The following is an 18,022-nucleotide window of genomic DNA, read 5'->3' as shown; positions in this document are numbered from 1 at the left end:
CCCATGCCAGCAGAGCGCCCGTCCCCTCCATCCCTTGGCCGTGGGCACAGGGCCAGGCCCAGACCTACACCCCGCTGCTGTCTTACAGAGAGCAGCAGCACCAACACTCACATAACGGGAACAGAAATGGCACCAGGAGGCCGTGGCTGAGCCCTGCGGAAGAAGGTTTGTGGTTTCCTTCACCAACACTTTTATTCAGGCTGTGGCTGTGCCGTCAGGTCTCGGTCTCGCTGGGGTCGTACAGGGGGTTGATGTAGAACACCTGGTGGCCCTCAGAAGCCATTTCCTGCAGTGTCTCCTCCACACTGCCGGCACCTGGCAGCTCCTGCGGCAAAGAAAGAGAAGCAATGGGTGGGGAAGGGAAGAAAACCCCCACTGAGCACCCCCATGCCCCCAGCGGGGCCACTCACCACGTCGAACATGGGGTTGTCAAAGCCTTTCCCACTTTCAGGCTCGGGGCTGTTCAGGTCCTCTGCTCTATTCCAGAGCCGGGGGAGATGCAGTGCCTGCAGCCTGGGGACAGACATGGCATCACCCCTTCAAACCCCAGCCCTGCCACTGCCCTCCCTCCAACCCCCCACCGAAATGCCACCGCTTCAGTCGGTCTGTAGGAAGCGCGGGGACAAAAGGGCCGGGCTGTCTTTTCAATGGGATGTTTACACGTTGAGCAGAAAGCAGTGAGAGCAGCTCCGGAGCTGCGTCCTGCAGGGAGCGCTGGTCAGCCCGCACATAGCCCTGCTGTGCTCTGCCTCAGAGCCATCGCGCTCCCTTCCTGAGCCGAGCTGAATTGCCACCTGCTCCCGCTGCAACCTCAACAAGCACTAATTGCTTTTTATCATTACCTTTATCAAGTTATCGTTTTATCAACTTAATCACCGCCATTGCTTTATGAGTTTCTGCGTTACTCTTACCCTAAGGCTCCCCATCCCAAGCAGCGTCCAAGGGGGGCTGAGCAGGGGGTCCCCACTCACAGCATCCCACCGAGCACTGCCTGCCGGGGGGGAAAGGGGCACACCCAGGAACTCCATCCCCACAACTTGGCCGGCAAACGTCCCACGGGCTGGAGCTGCCTGGGCCACAGGGCAGGGGCAGGGCGGCTGGGGACACGGGCTCAGCCCATCTCCAGGAGCTGCACAACCTCCCTTCCCACTGCTGACAGAGCGGGTTTCAAAGGCCTGTCCAGCATCCAAGGAAGTGTCAGTGGCCTATAAATCATCAGGAGGCAATTATGGGGCTGGGAGGTTTTTTTTTTTTTTTAGAAATTAAATGGAGGCACTGGTTTATTGCTGGGAAGTGCTACACCAGCACGTGCCAAGTGGCAGGAGAAGCAGCCCTGCCCACAGCCTGCAGCAGCCCTGTGCCCCCCAGCAGGTACCAGCACACCTCTCCTGTAGCGACAGCGACGCCCTCGGTGCTACAAAGTGCTCAGGGTCAGCTCCTCCTGCCCACGCTCGGGGAGTTGGGATGAACGCACCGAGGAAGAGCTGCTTCCTGAGCTGCCGTCCCCTTTCATGTCTACAGAACTGCTTTGCATGGCTTTGATGCGTTGCTATTTAGAAGCTGGCAGCTGCAGCTCTCTGTTCCCATCAGGCTGCCAGCTGATGGCTGCAAGGAATGGGAGATCTCCATGGGCAGCCATGGCAGGCTGTGCCCAGCAGCACAGCACAGTGCCAAGTGATATCCTGAAGATACCAACCCGTCCTTCCACTCCAGGCCTCCCACCTGCCCTCATTGGACCTTTGGTGGGAGCTAGCAGAGCATGGCACAGTCATGGTCTGCCTCCAGGTTACCAATGTGGAACGGTACAATCATTAAGGTCAGAAAAGACCTCTAGGATCACCAAGTCCAACGATCAACCCATCACCACAATGGCAACTAAACCACTCCCTCAGTGCCACATCTCCATGGCTCCTGAACACCTCCAGGGATGGATGGTGATTCCCCCCACCTCCCTGGGCAGCCTGTGCCGATGCATTGCCGCTCTCTCCAAGAAACCATTTTTCCTAATATCCAACATAAGCCACACGCTGCTGCAGGGACCCTGCCCATACCTCAGCTTTCCCTTCTTGTGGAGGTAGAGGAGCGCTCCAAGCAGCAGCAGAGCAAAGAGCAGCCCCAGGACCGTCCCCGATGCGATCTGCCTGGAGGCATGGATTGCCGCCTGCCCGCCGAGAGCACTGCCAGTAGCCACCTCCACACTGCCACCTGGAATGCCCAAAGCTTCACCTGTGGGAGGCAGGAAGGAATGAGGTGAGAGCTGGAGCGTATAAGGCTACGTGAACTCCACCCTGTGATGCACAGGTGGGCAAATGTGGGTGGAGGTTGTCCAGAGATGTGGAGTCCCCATCGTTGAAGAGATTCAGAACTCGCTTGGGCCTGGCACTGAGCAACGAGAGGGCTGGGCTGTCACAGGGGGCCTTGCCAGCCCTGATACCCCTGCTCCTGCACTGCTGCTCCACTCATCCCACTATGTTAAAACTGTGAAATTCTGGGCTAAGCAAAGCTCGCTAATGAAGCCATTAGAAAAGCAGAGAGTATGTGTGTTCGGAAGGCACGGAGCTGTGCCAGCCCAGACAGAAGGGACGTGGACCTCAGGCAGTGCACCAAAGCTCCTCGCAGCGTGTGCCGTTCGCAGGCAATCAGCAGCTCCAGCTGTGCCACTATTACAGCCCACAGCTCCCAGCACCGCACTGCTGGCGCAGCAGGGATGGGGCTGCGGGAGGGGCGAGGGGGTCTGGGTGCCTCCAGAGCTCTGACACCAAGGATGGCAGAGTTTGCAGACTCAGAGAATCGTGAAGGTTGGAAAAGACCTCGAAGATCACCCAGTCCAACCCCAACCCACCCCACCGTGCCCACTGCCCACGTCCCTCAGTGCCACATCTCCATGGTTCTTCAACACCTCCAGGGACGGCGACTCCCCCACCTCCCCGGGCAGCTGTGCCACTGCATTGCCACTCTTTCTGCAAAGCTTTTCCTAATATCCAACCTGAACTTCCCTTGATGCAACTGAAGGCCATTACCATGCTGTGCGATGTCACCCATGATGTCTGCAGCCAACTGCTCCGCAGCGGTGCCCGTCTGCGTCCCGGCCTCGCCATCAACCAGCACTATCTGGATGACGGGCGTGGAGCTCCGCGGGAGGAGTCCCAGGAAGGTCTGAGCCCTGTGCACCTTGGAGATGGCCATCTGAACGCCGGCATACCTGGGCTTTCCAGATCACAACAGACACACGCAGCCCGTGAGAGCAGTAGGCAGAAATGAGTCCTCTCTACAGACAGCTATGATGGACGTTCTGCGAGGGCCACCCATAAATCTTCACAGCAGCCCCACCGCAGAGCTGCCATCTCTGCTGCTGTGCTCCTCCTGCAGCCGGCTCGGAGCTCAGAACCCTCCATGCTTTCTAGGCTGCCATTTCCAGCAAGCCCCCCCTTGGGCTCAGCAGCGGGCAGCTCATTTTTACCAAAATTGAGCACAGGGGACATTGTGGGGAGCAAGGGAGGCTGCAGCAGCCCCCCAGTCAGCACATCCAAGAAGCCAAACCCGGTAGGTGAAGGCTCCAGATGGTGGGGAGCTGGGGAGCACCCCGCATCCCTGGGACGTACCAGGCTGAGCCACGCTTGCACCACTCTGTCCCGGTATTGCTGCAGGTCAAATTCGGGCTTAAAATCCAGCGTGACAACAGCTCCTGCAGCCCAAAAGCAGACAGACAGACAGTCAGAGCCCAGAAAGGGCAGAGCACTGCGGTGGTAGCATGACTCTGGTTGCCCGAAAAGGCACCTGGGAATCCCCAGCATCTCCATCCTGCTGGGTCACACTGGGCTCCAGGAGGGCTGGCTCCAGGCAGCGGGGCCTGGAGAAACCTCACCTCTCTTGGCTCCCTTCCTATCAGCGGGGTTGGGCTTTTGTTTCCCATGCTATTCCAGCAGGAAGCCCCCTCCCCCACTTTTCCACAGGAAGCTCTGCGCTGAGCTACATCTCAAGGCTGCAGCTGGGCAGTGCTGCCGTGGCTTTGGCTGTGAGGCACAGAGGGGGGGACTGGTGCTCCCTGTGTCCCTGCACCGCATTCGGCGATTCAAACGTTCTCCGAGGGAACGCCCTCACTGCGTGTTCCTCTTGAGAAAGAAATAACACAAACTCAGTGGGCCACACTCACCGCAGACCCCGCAGCAGTGGCCGAGGGGCCGCAGAGGGCTGTGGCACGACAGCGCCGGGCACCCCTCTGCCCTGAGCAGCGATGCGCAGATGCGGTCTCCATCCTAAAGAAGAGCGAGGCGGGGTCAGACCCTCCCTTCCCCACTGATTTCTTTAGGTGGGAAGAAATGGCCCCCGAAGTACCTCACCTGGGAGTTCCCGCAGGCGCAGCCGGAGCTGTGGGGACAGCGGGTGCCCGTCACCTGCAGGGTGGCATTGCCGTGGAACTGCCATGCGGCAGAAGGGCCCCGCAGGTACTCAGCCCACGCCTCAGCGCTGCTCAGCTCCTGCAGGGAGAAGAGGAGGCCACCGTGCAACTCCAGCCCTGCATCCAGGCCATAGGACTCGGGCTATCAGGTTTAATGGGGTCCCCTCGCTCCCAGCCCCAAAATGGCAGATGCCAGGCAGTGCGGCAGAGGAAATAACAGATTACTGATGAGATGCCTTCCACACCTCCCGCTTCTGGAGGCAGCGCCTGTTTGCCACTGCAGAGGCTGATCTTCAGCTCTTCCAACTGAGAGGGATGGGGACTGTCATCTGCCTGGGCTGCAGCACAGCGGGCTGCCAGCGGTTCTATAATTATCCCTCTGATCAATTATACGCTGATACAGAAGCAAAGCCGGGAGACAACTGTGAGCCCACGGGGCACGCTCAGGATGGGGCAGGAGGGCAGCCCCTTGGTGGCACAGAGAATGCCAGTAGGGAAATAACCCCAAATCCATCAGGGTGCAACGCCACACCTCCGTGGTCCCGTGGCAAGGAGGTGCCAAAATGGTTTCCCAGCAGCTCCCCATTACCTGGCCCATGAGTGAGATGCTCTGAACAGGGATCACTCGCCGCGATGAGTCAAGGTTTACTCGGAAGGAGGTTTCAGGCTGGAAGATGACGTGGTCGTACTGGCACGGGACGCGTTCCTCATCCAGGAGGAAGATGCGGCCGGCCGGTTCCAGGTCTACTCTGGAGGACACATCCTGCCATAGCTCCGGGTTGAACCACGAGTGCTGCTCAGCATTGCCAAAGCTCAGCACCGCACCTGAGGGAGCGAAAGGAGAGGTGAAGCAGGACCTGACTCCAGCCTGCAGCCGCTGCTTGGGTAAAGCTGGTGCAAAACTCCAGCCCCAGATCCCAGGAGATCATTATTCCTCTTCTTTAATGCTTAATCTTGTGGTTAGGTAGGAAAACGGCCACACAAAGCCTATAATATAGTTAAACTGGGTTAAAACAGGTATGATAATTCACATTGCAAATTTGCAGACCAGCAGAAACATGCTCAGCCCCGTACCCGTTAGCAGATAACCCCAAAACCAGAGCACCATCCTACCATTGGCCATTTCCCTGGTGGTCACACTGTGCCCTGCTTCTGTTCTCTCCTTCCCCAGCAGCTTCCCAGATCACACAGCACATGAGATTATTTGCATTCATTCTAAAATTGTGCTTTCAGGAATCCATTTGGGGAAAGCTGCCCAGAAATGCCTGTTGTCCCATGGGAGCATCGCACGGCCAGCTCAAAGCCTTGTGCTCTTGCAGCCCAGAAAGCCAATGGTATCCTGGGCTGCATCGAGAGGGTGGTGGTAGCAGGGCAAGGGAAAGGATTGTCCCCTTCTGCTCTGCCCTCGTGAAGCCCCATCTGGAGTCCAGTCCTGGAGCCCTCAGCACAAGACGGACATGGAGCTGCAGGAGTGGGTCCAGAGGAGGCCGTGAGCATAACCAGAGGACTGGAGCACCCCTCCTGTGGAGGCAGGTTGAGAGAGTTGGACGTGTCCAGTCTGGAGGCTCCAAGGAGATTTCACTGCATCTTTCCAGTACCTAAAGGGGCCTACAGGAAATCTGGGGTGGGACTTCTTATCAGGTACTGTAGTGACGAGACAAGGAGCAACAGCTTTAAACAGAAAAGGGGTAGGTTTAGATAAGGAAGAAATTATTCACATTGAAGATGGTGATGTCCCGGCACTGCTGCCCAGAGAGCTGTGGGTGCCCCATCCCTGGAGGTGCCCGAGGCTGGGTGGGATGGGCAGCCTGAGCTGGTGGGGGCAGCCAGCCCATGGCAGGGAGTGGGGCTGGGTGGGCTTTAAGGCTCTTTCCAACCCACACCATTCTATGGTTCTGCCACCTGTCCCTGGCTAACGGCTGTCAGGTAAATGAGCAGCACTGACAAGGAGCAGCTGCTGCCTGGCTCATCTCAGTGTGAGGCCAAGAGGAGGCTGAGGGATGTCCAGTGCCCAAACACGATGTGCAGACACCTGTGGGGCTGAGGGGCAGCCCCAGAACGCTGTGGTTCTGCACTCAGGGGCCCAGCTGTGTAATCCGTAACCCGTTTGCTTTAGCAATACCATGGCAAAGCAAATGAGGGCTTTGATGTGGCTGCATGCTTAATAGGCAGGGTAAAATACAAACAATATTTACCTCTCTGCTACAACTTCAAAGCCTCCGTTGCTATAATTACTTTTGTAAAAGACAGGTGATCTCGCAGAAGAAGAAAGATGCGATGCGAGGGAAGCCATCAAAGAGAAGGCAGGGATGGAAGAGGGCTGAGTCACCCCGCGCAGAGGTGGGACAGCGGAGGCCTTTGTAGCAGTGCTGCTGCCAGATGTGTGAGGTGAATGGCTGCTGTCAGCCCGGCGCGCCGTACCTGAGCCGCATCCCGGGTCCCAGCTGCCATCGAAAGCTGTGAACCCAGAGCCAGATGCCAGCAGAAATTCTCCGTTCAGAGGAAGGTACTAAAGGGAGAGAGGGATGCAGAGTGTTACTGTGCGGCCCCGCTGCCAGCCACCCAGGCTTGTCATCAAATAACGGCGCTAATTATTAGATTGCCAATTGCACTCACCGTCTCCAAGGCACTTTACAGTCATTAGGAGTCACCCTCCCTGTGCCCCGTGTAATGGAAAGGTATTGTCTCCGTGTTCTACAGATGGGGATGCTGCAGGGTTGCACTTTATTTTATAGCAACACAGAAAGCCATGAAGCATTCAGGGAAACAAGAGCAGGGAAAAGCAACTTAAGCTCTTTCCACAGTTCCCTCCTCCTCTTGCTTACATGTGCTCCTAACAACTCTGGAACGGCTTTGTACGCCTGGATGCCACACAAAACCTAATTCCTTTATGCCTGGAGGTGTCTCCGCTGTTGGGGAGTAATGGTTTCCAGTGGGTTCTGGCTGGGCGGTGGGCTGACTGAGGGGTGGGGGCTCACAGTGGCTCTCTGCGAGCATCAGTTGCCATTGCTCAGACATCACGGCCAGCTTGGTGGCACCACGCTCACCTGGGTGAGGTGTGAGGGAGGTCTGCAGGACAAACGCTGCCCACATCGCAGGTACAGCGCTGCCCCAGGGCCGGGTGGGGGAGGATTTGTAGCCACCAGCTGGCACAGCTGCTCCAGGCCGGGCTGCAGCAAGTGACTGAGTCAGGGACTCACTCATAGCACGCAGCGTATTCAGCCCAGCTCATTTTCCATTTAGAGACCGCCCAAGAAAAAGATTGGGTTTTCCCCCAGTATCTTCATGCGTCAAGCAGTGAGTGATGCTCAAGGCTCTGCTCTCCTCTCACTCATTCCAGAGCATCACAGAATCATTAAGGCTAGAAAAGACTTCTAAGACCACCCGGTCCAACCCCAACCCACCCCCACCGTGCCCACTGACCGCATCCCTCGGTGCTCCATCTCTGCAGTATTTGAGCACCTCCAGGGATGGTGACTCCACCACCTCCCTGCCCGCGGCTGGCAGCCCTCCAGACTGAGCTGTGCCCACACACCATGGCCTGTGCTCGCACAGAAACGTGTCAGAAGGGATTCTGAGGTTACATTGACTTAATTGGTCTTTAAATATGCATGTAGGTTAGAAAAAGCGAGACTTATGACTGAGTGCTGCAGGTGGCTGTGATAGCTCTGTTCCTGAGGCGGTTTTGCCTGAGGGTGCTCAGTCCCACACAAGACCACATTGGTGGGGATATCAGATTCAGCAGTAGAGATAAATTATTAAGGTCTGGCTATCTTCTACCCCAAGGTACGTCATCCCACCAGCCAGAAAGAGATGTTTGCCTATGGATGCTGCCTTATGAGCCCATAGCACAAACAGTGCCTCACTGGAAACCATGCCACCGCGTTCTCCAAACCTCTATTACTCTTGGGTAATTTTTCCAGCACTGAAGCACTGAGAGAGGCTGGAAGATCTGCCAGGAAAATAGATGTGCCCTTTGCCTGCCGATGAAAAAGCCACGTCTAGTGACATTTTGAGGCTCAGGACTCAGCCTGCTTGTAGCTGACCAAGCTCTATGCTAGCAGCTTCCTTTACCAAGAAAAGTAACCAAAGTTACCAAGAAACTTTCCTCTGAGCCCATACAGGAGTAGGTGGTGGCACACGCTGGGGAAGGACAAGTCCCTTCTCCCTAAGCCAGCAATGGCTGGAGCTTTGCCAGCCTTTCACCATCGCCTCCATGTGGGTGAGCCCTACCTCATGGACGTTGCTTTCCACAGTAGAGTTACCTCTACTGGTAGTCCTACTCTACTCCAGCAGAGTAGGAGCTTTGGCTACAGCTATGGGTTGGAGCATCCCAAACACCCCAAGGGGGACATGGAGGATGCAATGAGCTTTCCTGTCTGGGAGGCTATTCCTTTAGAGATCCACAATTCAACAAGGAGGAGGAAAAACCCTCAAAGGCCACACTTAGAGAAGTATGTCCATAGATTTGTGAGCTGCATCACTCTCACTGCTCCCAGGAGCAATGCAAGAACCTTCTGTGCATGCATTATGCCCAGAGCAAAGAAAGAAAGCCTGGTAAGAGTCTACTCGGGTTCTTGGCTTGGATGTGGATAGAACAGGGAGGAGGTGGGACCTCTCTGGAGAAGATGCAATGATCCCTCCCCTGCAGAGGCCACAGCCCTGTGCTGCAGGGACTTTCCCAGCCCAGGAGGAGAAATGTCCACATATCCTTTGAGGACATGACCGTGGTGTCCCAGCCCCCGACTCACCCAAACAATGCACTGTGAGATGAGCTGTGGAGTCACCTCATCTGCAGAAAAACAATATGCAAGAGAGAACTCCACATTTCTGCTTTGCAGCAGGAGTTTCTGAGGCTGACCCCAGCATCAACAGCTGATGCCACACTCCCAACATCAGTGGCCTTATGGGGAGGCAGTGGGGACCCACTCGGTTGTTTGCAACGAGCTGGGCAAGATCCCCTGAGGTGCACGCACTGCTGCCCAAAGCATCTTGGTTTGTACAAGGTTTGCACATTCTCTTTCCTTAAAGAGCAAAGGGTTAAGCACCTGGGAGCACTGCAGAGCACAAACAGAGGCTCTGGTTGGGCAGCAGCTTTCTGCATTTGGGAGTTTTGTATAGGAATTACATATAGGCTGGGCCCCTTTCCAAGTACATTTTGAACCGAGCAGTGACATGTACCAAAGGAGCAGAGCCAAAAGCTGGCAGTTTCATCTGCTTTCCTTGGCTCCTGCCAACCTCTGCTCCACTGCCATTAATACAGCAGGCTCAGGGTCTCGCTAATCATTTCCCATCCCTGACACTGGCAGATGACTTATCTCCTTGGTCTTCATTACCAAATGCAATGACAACTGAAACAGTCGTAATTTTTCTCATCCAAGTCAGCAAAAAAACCAAAGACAGGAAAGGCCCCTCCCTGTTCTCAGCCAACACGTGCAATCCCAGCATCGTGCTGCTGTCCTGTTACCTCAGCCCATAAGTGAAAATGAAACTGCTGAAAAGCAAAGTGAAACTGCTGAAATGTAAAAGACAGGGAGAGGAAGATGAGGCAAAAGCCACCTCTGCTTTTCTTCTCTGCACAACCACCTGTATTTCTTCTCATCCAACAGCAAAGACCTGAGTACGTGGCTTTTAACACCCTCTGGCTCACCCAGGCTCTGCTCCAGTAACAAACTATGCCACCTCACACAGGATGTGTGCAATCACCCACCAAAGGCATCAGCACTGGAGGAATTGGATTTCTGTATCACCTCTTAAATCCCTGCTTTGCTGGGGCAGCTGCAGCCTGCAGATGGCAGGTGGACAGGCAAGAGACAGGCAGGGCAGCTTTAGTTCCTTAGGGGCTCTGTTTGTCTGCTCTCCTGCCTGGATGAAGCTCACATTTGCATCCTCAGCTCCTTTCCCAGCCCAGTGCTGCTGGGCCCAGCCCTAATCCTGCTGTTCTCCTGCTATTGCCTCCACCCCCGGGCCTGGAGCATCACAGCATCACCGCATGGCTAGAAACAAGTAGCTCGTCCCTCTACATTCACCCCCAGCGGCAGGCAGGGCACGGCAGAGCAGCGTTGCCAGTGGGACGTCAGCACCGTGGCATCAGCCCCTGCAAGCTAATGAGGGCTTGGCCGCTCTCCTTGCCCGCGTCCCCGCCTGCCCCCTGCAAGGCAGGGCCATGTGGCAGCGGTGAGGCTGCGCTCTCATTAATGCAGGATCAGGTTCCCCCGCCGCGTCTGCTTATCGCCCAGTCCTTTGGCTTTTGGTGAAGCAGCCCCCGTGCCCACCGCCTGCACACACGGGGCTGGGCTGAGGGGGGCATCGGGAGCATCATCTGCACCGCACGGCCTGCAAAACGAGTGCAAAGACACAGCGCCCGCAGCAGCCGGGGCCGTGGAGCGTCGGCACCTGTGGGAGCGCGCGTCAGGACGAGGCACTTGAGCTACAGCTGCAGACTGCAAACAGAGGCTTAGAGCTATTGACACATCTGCTCTGGATTAGTTCCGCTCATTTTTCTCAACTCCTCTCCTTGGCCAAGGGCAGAGAGCGCAGGAGAGCAGCTGGAGGCGCAAGGCAGAGCCAGAGCTGCCCCGGCACCCACCCGGCCACAAACCCCCGGCACGAGGCACAGCGCTCTGCTCACCACCGGCTCTGCAGGCTCCTCCTACTGCAAGCGACAAATGCTCTCAGGGAGGCATAGGCACGGACGGCTGCAAAAGGCTGCTTCATCGCACCTCGTCCTCAGGCAGACCTTCAGCGGCAGCGCTGCCGTAGAGCAGCCCGCAGGGTTCGGGCTTATGGCCATGTGCTGCCACACGCGCTGCCATGACGTTTCTTACCTTCGTTTCGGGAAAAAAAAGGGAAAACGTTTCCTTCTCTGCGGCTCCTGAACCTGCATTCCTGCGATTTCGGAAGCGGGGAGAGGGGAGCGTGGTGCCTGGGATGAGCACAAACCATTGCGATTCATTAGAGCCAGCGCCCCCGGAGAGCAATTGGCATTTCGAGATCAATCTCTGCCAGGAGCCAAGCGGGAGCATCCTGCAGCAAAGCCGAGTACATTCTGCTCTCACCATTAGGCAGCTAAAAATATAAAGCTGGGAGCTGAGGTCCTGGTCTGACCCCGGTGCCCCATACGCTCCTGTCCCTGTCTGGGCAGCAGGGACAGGGCTGGGGCAGCTGCACCTCAGGGGCGCTGGGATGGGCGCTGGAGGCTGAAAGCATGGAGATGCCCAACACGTGGGCCTTATTCACCTGAGCTGGGGAGAAGCAGCAAGCAGGAGGCGATGCTCGCACTGTGCCCTGAACCCCTGGACCGTGTGCATTGGATGAGGCCGCTCTGCCCACGTGGTTGGCTAAACCCAACTCCCGCGCCCCCGAAATAGAAATCAGCATCATCCCTGCTCCCAAGGGCAGCCCCTGGCCAGCACTGAGCCAGGACTCGTGTGAGACACGGACCGTGTGGTGCAGCTGGGCTGGACTGCAGAACCCAGTGCACGGCAAGGAGCTGCCCTGCGGCCACCAGCAGCACACAGGGCGCTGGGCTCCTTGCTGGGTCATGGACTTTCAGTGCCATGCTGGCCCATTAAGCACCACTGCACTGAGCACCTCTAGTTTTTTTGTGATTTTTTTTACCTTCAGGCTTCTCTGGAAGCTGCTAAATACTTATCTGCAATTTTAGGCAGCTAAAGACCATGGCAAATCCAGCCTAATAGCGACGGTTATGCTTCAAAGTCACTTACATTTAAGCTGGATTTGGATTTAGCGCGTAGTAGAATTAGGGACAAGTGTCCAATGGGACAACAAAGGGCCTTCCCCTAAAGCTGAGGGAAGTGGGCTTTGTGTCCCCGCAGCTCCTGATCCTGACAGCAGCTCCCAGAGGCTGTGGGGCATCTCCAGGGCTGGAGGCTGCAGTTCTGGTGGGGCTCAGCTCCACTGAGCAGCTGTGCAAGGGGCAACAGTGGGCATGGGGTGCCCGGCAAAGCAGGACAGGAGCCCTCCCACCACTTCTCTGCCCTCCATGCACCAGATCCCTGCACCCCCTGCACAGTCGGCACCATCCTCATGAAAGTCAATGAGAGCCAAGCCCCTTCCCCAGCCATGAATTCCTCCTGTGATACCACAGCAAGCATCGAGCTCCTATTTTTTTTTATGGCCAAAGGCTGTATAGCATCTCCATGGCGACTCCAAAGCTTAATGTATTCCTGCTGATTTAAGTGATTAATTCTCCAGCGCGGCAAGGCCAGCATCCGAACAGGTGCAGCCCTGCCTTGCTGCACAAAGCCTCCAAACCAATTTGCTTCCTAACGACCCCACTGCCACGTTTCATGCCATCTCCACAAGTGGCAGAACAGTTCAGGTGCTTGATTTCAGTTCTGTGAAATCCTTCATCTTGGCAGTCTCCCTATCACCTGGTGACCACGGAGTGCGGCAGCACATGGGGGGGGAGAGAGGTGGTGGAGGTGAAATTAAAAGAATTCATAACAACGCATGGAAAACTGATGGGGCAGCTCCTTGCCAATGGTGATGCTCCTAAGAGGAGAGAGCTGCGAGTCGGGCAATCTTAGAATCAGAGAATCATGAAGGTTGGAAAAGACCTCTAAGCTCACCCAGCCCAACCCCAACCCATCCCACCGTGCCTACCAACCACGTCCCCCAGTGCCACATCTCCACGGTTCTGGAACACCTCCAGGGACGGTGAGTCCCCCACCACTTGTAGCTGAGATGCTCAGCAGCAGCGCTGCTGAATGAGCTGCACAGAACGGCAGCCTGACTGGGGACGGGGAGGAGTTTGGTGCCACTCAGCTGCCCTGAACTGACCCGGCAGTGCTGGGAAAGCTGCCCCCAGCACCCAGCCAAGGCCTCCAGCTCTGCTCCCACAGGTGCCACCGTTGGTGTGACGCTGCTCCGCCTCTGCTCCCAGCACACGGCCAGCCTTGGGGCTTTCTAATTTCGGCTCTTTAGCTTGTTTTTGAAAGGCTAATGATGTAATGAATAACGCTGCTTTGCAATTATGCACTTTGCAGTCCTCTGATGAAAGTACTTTAGAAATATTACACATTCATCTGTAAGTAAAATAAAATCTACTGGAGTGATATTTTGCTCTTTTCTTCTCTGGGTAAATTCCACATCATTTATTACATTACATTTGCACGCGTTTCCCAAGTACATTCTTTCCTTCCAAAATTCATATTCTAAATGCCGTATAAATAAAGTAACTCCTCCAAATATTTGTAGCGGGATTAAATGCGGCGCAGGGCGTTATTAAAGCATCAAAACCATTAGCGGGGAAGACAGCCCGAACAAATCACACCACGTACATTTCAAGGGCTCGTTTGCATTTAATGGCCAATAAAAGAGCAAAGCCCGATTTTCTGCTGAGTCTAAAAGTGAGAGAGGGAAGGCTCTGCGGCGGTCCCATGGTGCTGGGTGGGACGCTGCTGCCCTGCTGGGTGTTGGCGCGGTGCAGCCAAGCCCTCCACCGCCGCATGCGGCACAGCACAGCCCTGCGCCCATCTAACCGCCTCCGGGCCAACAATTCATAAGAAGAATCAGAGAAACGATGGTATTTGAAAGGAATTTTCTCGAGCAACGTTTTGGGATTTCCCACAATGGTTTGTTTTCATTTCCAAATGCTTTTCTGCCAGCATCACTTAGCCTCAGCCCAGGGCCAGTGCCTGCTCCGCACCAGCCGTGCGCCATGAGCAAAGTGCTGCAGAGAGCTCCGTGGCGGGGCTCTTTCCTTGCATCGATCTTACAGGTCTTTTTCAATCTTAATGATTCTCTTTGTGCTCAGACAGGACCGTGGCACGTGAGGACTGTGAGCTCAAAGGTGCTCCACGCCACAGCCTCCCCCACACCCACCCGCCGGCTGTGCATTGCTCACCATGTCCGTCAGCGCGTGGGTGGACCTGACAAACACCGAGACCACCTGGAAGGAAAGCAAAAATGAAAACCCTAAGCGTGCTTTCCGTGGGCAGGCCAAGGGCTTTCTGCATGCCTGATGTCATTAGGAAAAAAAAAATAAGTACTCCGATACCTCGTCCTTCTCAAAGTGAATCACGTCGCTGGCACACGGGACTCGCCCTTTATCCCAGTTGGACGTAGTTTCAAAGTTGGTGTTGGGAATCCACTTCTTGTAGGCAGCCATGGTGGCAGCTAGGAGGAGCAGGGAAGCAAACGTGAGCCGGTACTGCCTGAGTAACGTCCCAGTGTGGACCAGACCCTCAGAAGACATCGTGGCTGCTGATGTGGCCAGTGATTGGGATTGTAGCCACACTTGTGGTATTCAGACCTGTGTGCTGCACCACCTCGCCACCCCAAACCTGGGGCATCAGGACTGTGACTTTGCTTTCATCTCCCCACCCCTCCCATGGCTCTGCAGTGGCAATATCCGTGCTTACCGCAGCAACAGGTGGTGACCTACCAGGCTTTGAGGGATGTGAAGGAAGGCCCTCACCATTGTGTTGGTCACCCCAAGCATCACTGAGTCTGAATCCTAGCCCTGCACAAGGCCACCTCAAATCCAAATCCGGTATCTGAGAGCATCATCCAAATGCTTCTTGAACTCCAGCAGTTCAGGGCTGTGCCCACTGCCCTGGGGAACCCGTTCCATGCCCATCACCCTCTGGTGCAAAACCCTTTCCTGACACCAGCTGATCCTCCCCTGACATGCTAGGCATGTGTAGCACAAACTGTTTGTTGGCATCATATTTGGGGCTCAATGGTGTGGCTTCACTGGTGCCCCAAAGCCTAAGGTTGGAAACACAGGTGTTCAACACCACCACCCCCACAGGCTCCCAGGATCATGATGATGGGACAGTGTGGTACCCACTCACAGTGCCCTGCAGGGATGGCCATGCTCGCCAGACATCAGCCCTAGGGGAGGTTGCTTTCCACTCCAGCCCCTCTGTTTGCACGAGAGCTTCGGGAGCATTCATCTCCAAGCTTGACATTTCCCAGTCTTGGCTGGCAAATTCACATTCACCTTAATGTGAATCTCAAGCAGCCTGAAGCCACTGAATTCAGGCGAGTGAATGGTAAGACAAAAAAGTGTGTGTGGATGGGGGGGGGGGAAGGGGAGGAGGGGAAGAAAAGCAAAAACTTTTTGTCTTAATATGCTTAATCTTTTCAGGAAGGAAGGAAGGAAGGAAGGAAGGAGGGGAGGGGAGGGGGGGAGGGAAGGAAGGAGGAAGGAGGAAGGGAGGAAGGAACTACAGCATACACACAAAGCTGGTGGAGGAGTGTGCAGGAATGTCACCCGGGTGCTGGATGTTGGGTGGGGGAGGGGACCCCAGGGCAGGAGGAGAGGGGTCTGGATGGCCGAGGCTGATGGAGAAGGGGCACTGCAGAATGCCTGAGCTCTGCGAGTCCTAAAGACGGGAGGAGATCTGCTGGTTGTGCAAAGCAGCTCTGCAGAGGCTTTATCAGTGTGTAATGATCGCTTCAGAGCATAATTGCAGATTTGCAGTGGCTGAGTCTGCCAGGGGCTCTGCCGAGACCGTTCACCGTGCAGAATCACGGTTGAATGAAGAGGAAACAATGTGGTTTTAACCTGAATGAAAAGCAGAACACAGGAGCAGGTGCTGGAGCCCAGCCACGAGCAGCTGGGGCAGGGGGGGAGCAGGGGGACAGCAGAGATGGCTTCCAGCTGCCTCAGGAAGGGGGGTCCTGAGAAACAGCAAGAGCAAGTTGTCATTAACAGGAGGAAGACTAGGATGGATCTGAGGTCCTTGCTGGCTTGGAGTTGAACAGAGCTTCAGAATGGAAAACACCCCAAAAAGTCAATGTGGGCTACTGCGTCCACGCTGTGGAGTTGTGCCCTTCTGACCCCACTGTAGCTCTGGCAGAAAGGCCCCACTGCACACCTCATGCTCCCACAGCTGCCAGATGTGCTGCAGAGTGAGCCTTGCTCCATGTGCTGCCCAGCATGCTGCCCATCAGCTGCCACCCAGCTGGGGTGCCAGGGCTGCAGAGGTTAACCCAATCCTGCAATACCCTCTTTTCCCCACGCGGCTGCTCTGACACATTCCTGCACCCTCCACAGCCCGCGAAATATCAGCGTGCTATTTAATCAGCCTGGTCTCCAGGGAAGCGCAGTCCTTGAACATCAAAGCAACATGCATATTTAACAGAAAAGAGATCCTGCAGTGCAGAGCTGCAGGCTTCAGGCGGGACCAGGAAAACCTGAGCTGCAGAGGTGCAGCAGTGCCATACATACACCGCAGCCTGGGCTCCCGAGCTCGTCTCCATCCTTCGCTTCGCCCAGTTTGAAATGCATTTTGCTATTTCAACACAAACACTGCAAGAGCCTGCAGCTGTGCTATGAAAAACGCTTGCTAAAGCACGCTGGAAATAGGAAAGTCATCTCTCGGTCACCCCTCTCCCCACGCGGTGCGGCCCTGGGCAATACTCACCGAGGAGCTGCAGGACACCGAGGAGGAAGGCCAGGCTGCTCCCCATGTCGCTGCAGCACTCATCTGCACAGCCCCTGCCTGGCCGGACCTTGGACCATCCCGGACACGTGATGGGCTCAGCACCGTGCAGGTGGTGCGGGAACGCGGTGTGGGAAGCAGCCCTCCCCAGCACCCACCTCAGCCCTGGTCAGTCCCAGCAGCCACTGTGCTCTCAGCTCCTCTCCCAGGCTCCCTCTGTCCTTGGCATCCCATGGGAGCCTGGAAGAGCCACTGGGGAGTGAGATGTGGAGGGGAGAGCAGCAGCGGTGGGTGCTAAGAGGGGGTGAAAGCGAACAGCCACGTGCATCCAGCAGTACCCTCCTCTGACAACCCCACGGTTATTAATAATGGTCTGCAGGTATTTTTCAGTGAGCTCTCATGGAAAAGAGCAGCTCCAAGCAACGATGTGTAACTGCTCTTTGGCCAACAGCTGATCTGCTCATTACCAGTCATGTGCCACACAGCCCCACACTGCTTTCCTTGAAGCTGCCAGTAGTGAGAGGACAAAGGTCCCCACCTTCCCCTCCCCCATGTCCCCACTGACCCCAGGCCTGCAGATGAGTTCTTTCCCCTCCATCTCTGTTTCCAGACAGCCTTCACAGATGGGGAGAGTTTTGATGAAGCCACCCACTGCTTCTTGGACATAGAATCATGGAATCATTTGAGCAGGAAGGGACCCTTACAGACCATCCAGTCCAACTCCCTGCAATGAGAAGAGTCACCTACAGCTCGGCCAGGCACTCAGAGCCCTGTCAAGCCTGACCTTGGGTGTCTCCAGAATTGGGGCAGCCATCACCTCTCACTTCTCCCAAAATCTTAATGCTGTGAGCACAGGACTAAGAGCAGAGATTGATGCACTGTGCCCCATGGAGGTCAGCAGTGCCTTCACCACATCCTCATCCCCAGCAGAGCATCGCTCACGGACTTGCCAAACAAAGAAGCTCACGAGCAGCATTCCCAGCCTGGGCATCAGCCCAAATGCAGTCAGCACTTTCTGCACAGGGAGTTGGATGCCAAGAGATGTCCTCGAGGTGAAAGGCTCCCGCGCTCATTACTGCTCACAAATCACTCCCCAGGGATCACCAGGTGAAAACTGGCTGCACTGAAATCTCTAGTTTAAAAGGCAAAAGAGGTATACATTCGAGATGCTCAGCAGTAACGCTTGAAGAAAGGCCTGCAGTGT

General features: G+C 55.8%; 1 protein-coding gene across 2 annotated transcripts; it reads right to left on the bottom strand.

Moving 5' to 3' along the window:
• Positions 1-147: 147 nt before the first annotated feature.
• On the bottom strand, positions 148-16,865 carry AMN (amnion associated transmembrane protein). Of its 2 annotated transcripts, NM_001277516.2 has the most exons (12): positions 16,801-16,865; positions 14,424-14,542; positions 14,271-14,315; positions 6,821-6,908; positions 4,989-5,224; positions 4,341-4,478; positions 4,154-4,256; positions 3,603-3,685; positions 3,021-3,207; positions 2,052-2,226; positions 411-513; positions 148-325 (listed from the first exon to the last, which is right to left on the bottom strand). In NM_001277516.2, exons 1-12 carry the CDS (start codon positions 16,844-16,846, stop codon positions 215-217), a joined length of 1,434 nt encoding a protein of 477 aa, NP_001264445.2. In that variant the 5' UTR covers positions 16,847-16,865; the 3' UTR covers positions 148-214. The 2 variants fall into 2 exon arrangements, with proteins under 2 accessions (NP_001264445.2, XP_040557000.2); XM_040701066.2 differs by lacking the exons at positions 14,271-14,315; positions 14,424-14,542; positions 16,801-16,865 and adding an exon at positions 11,227-13,130.
• Positions 16,866-18,022: the final 1,157 nt, after the last annotated feature.

Source organism: Gallus gallus, chromosome 5, assembly GCF_016699485.2.
Source record: "Gallus gallus isolate bGalGal1 chromosome 5, bGalGal1.mat.broiler.GRCg7b, whole genome shotgun sequence".
Taxonomy (NCBI): Eukaryota; Metazoa; Chordata; class Aves; order Galliformes; family Phasianidae; genus Gallus; species Gallus gallus.
The sequence above is the reverse complement of the archived record's forward strand: the minus strand, read 5'-3'. Positions and strand labels throughout refer to the sequence as shown.

What these genes read in the sequence shown, in the direction of transcription:
- AMN (XM_040701066.2), bottom strand. Translation starts at nt 11,460, where the DNA reads ATGGTGAGAGCAGAATGTACTCGGCTTTGCTGCAGGATGCTCCCGCTT. An exon ending in TTTTTTTTCCCGAAACGAAG is followed by an intron (nt 6,909 to 11,226) that starts GTAAGAAACGTC and finishes CTCTCCCTTTAG; the next exon opens with TACCTTCCTCTGAACGGAGA. An exon ending in TGCAAGCGTGGCTCAGCCTG is followed by an intron (nt 3,208 to 3,602) that starts GTACGTCCCAGG and finishes TGATCTGGAAAG; the next exon opens with CCCAGGTATGCCGGCGTTCA.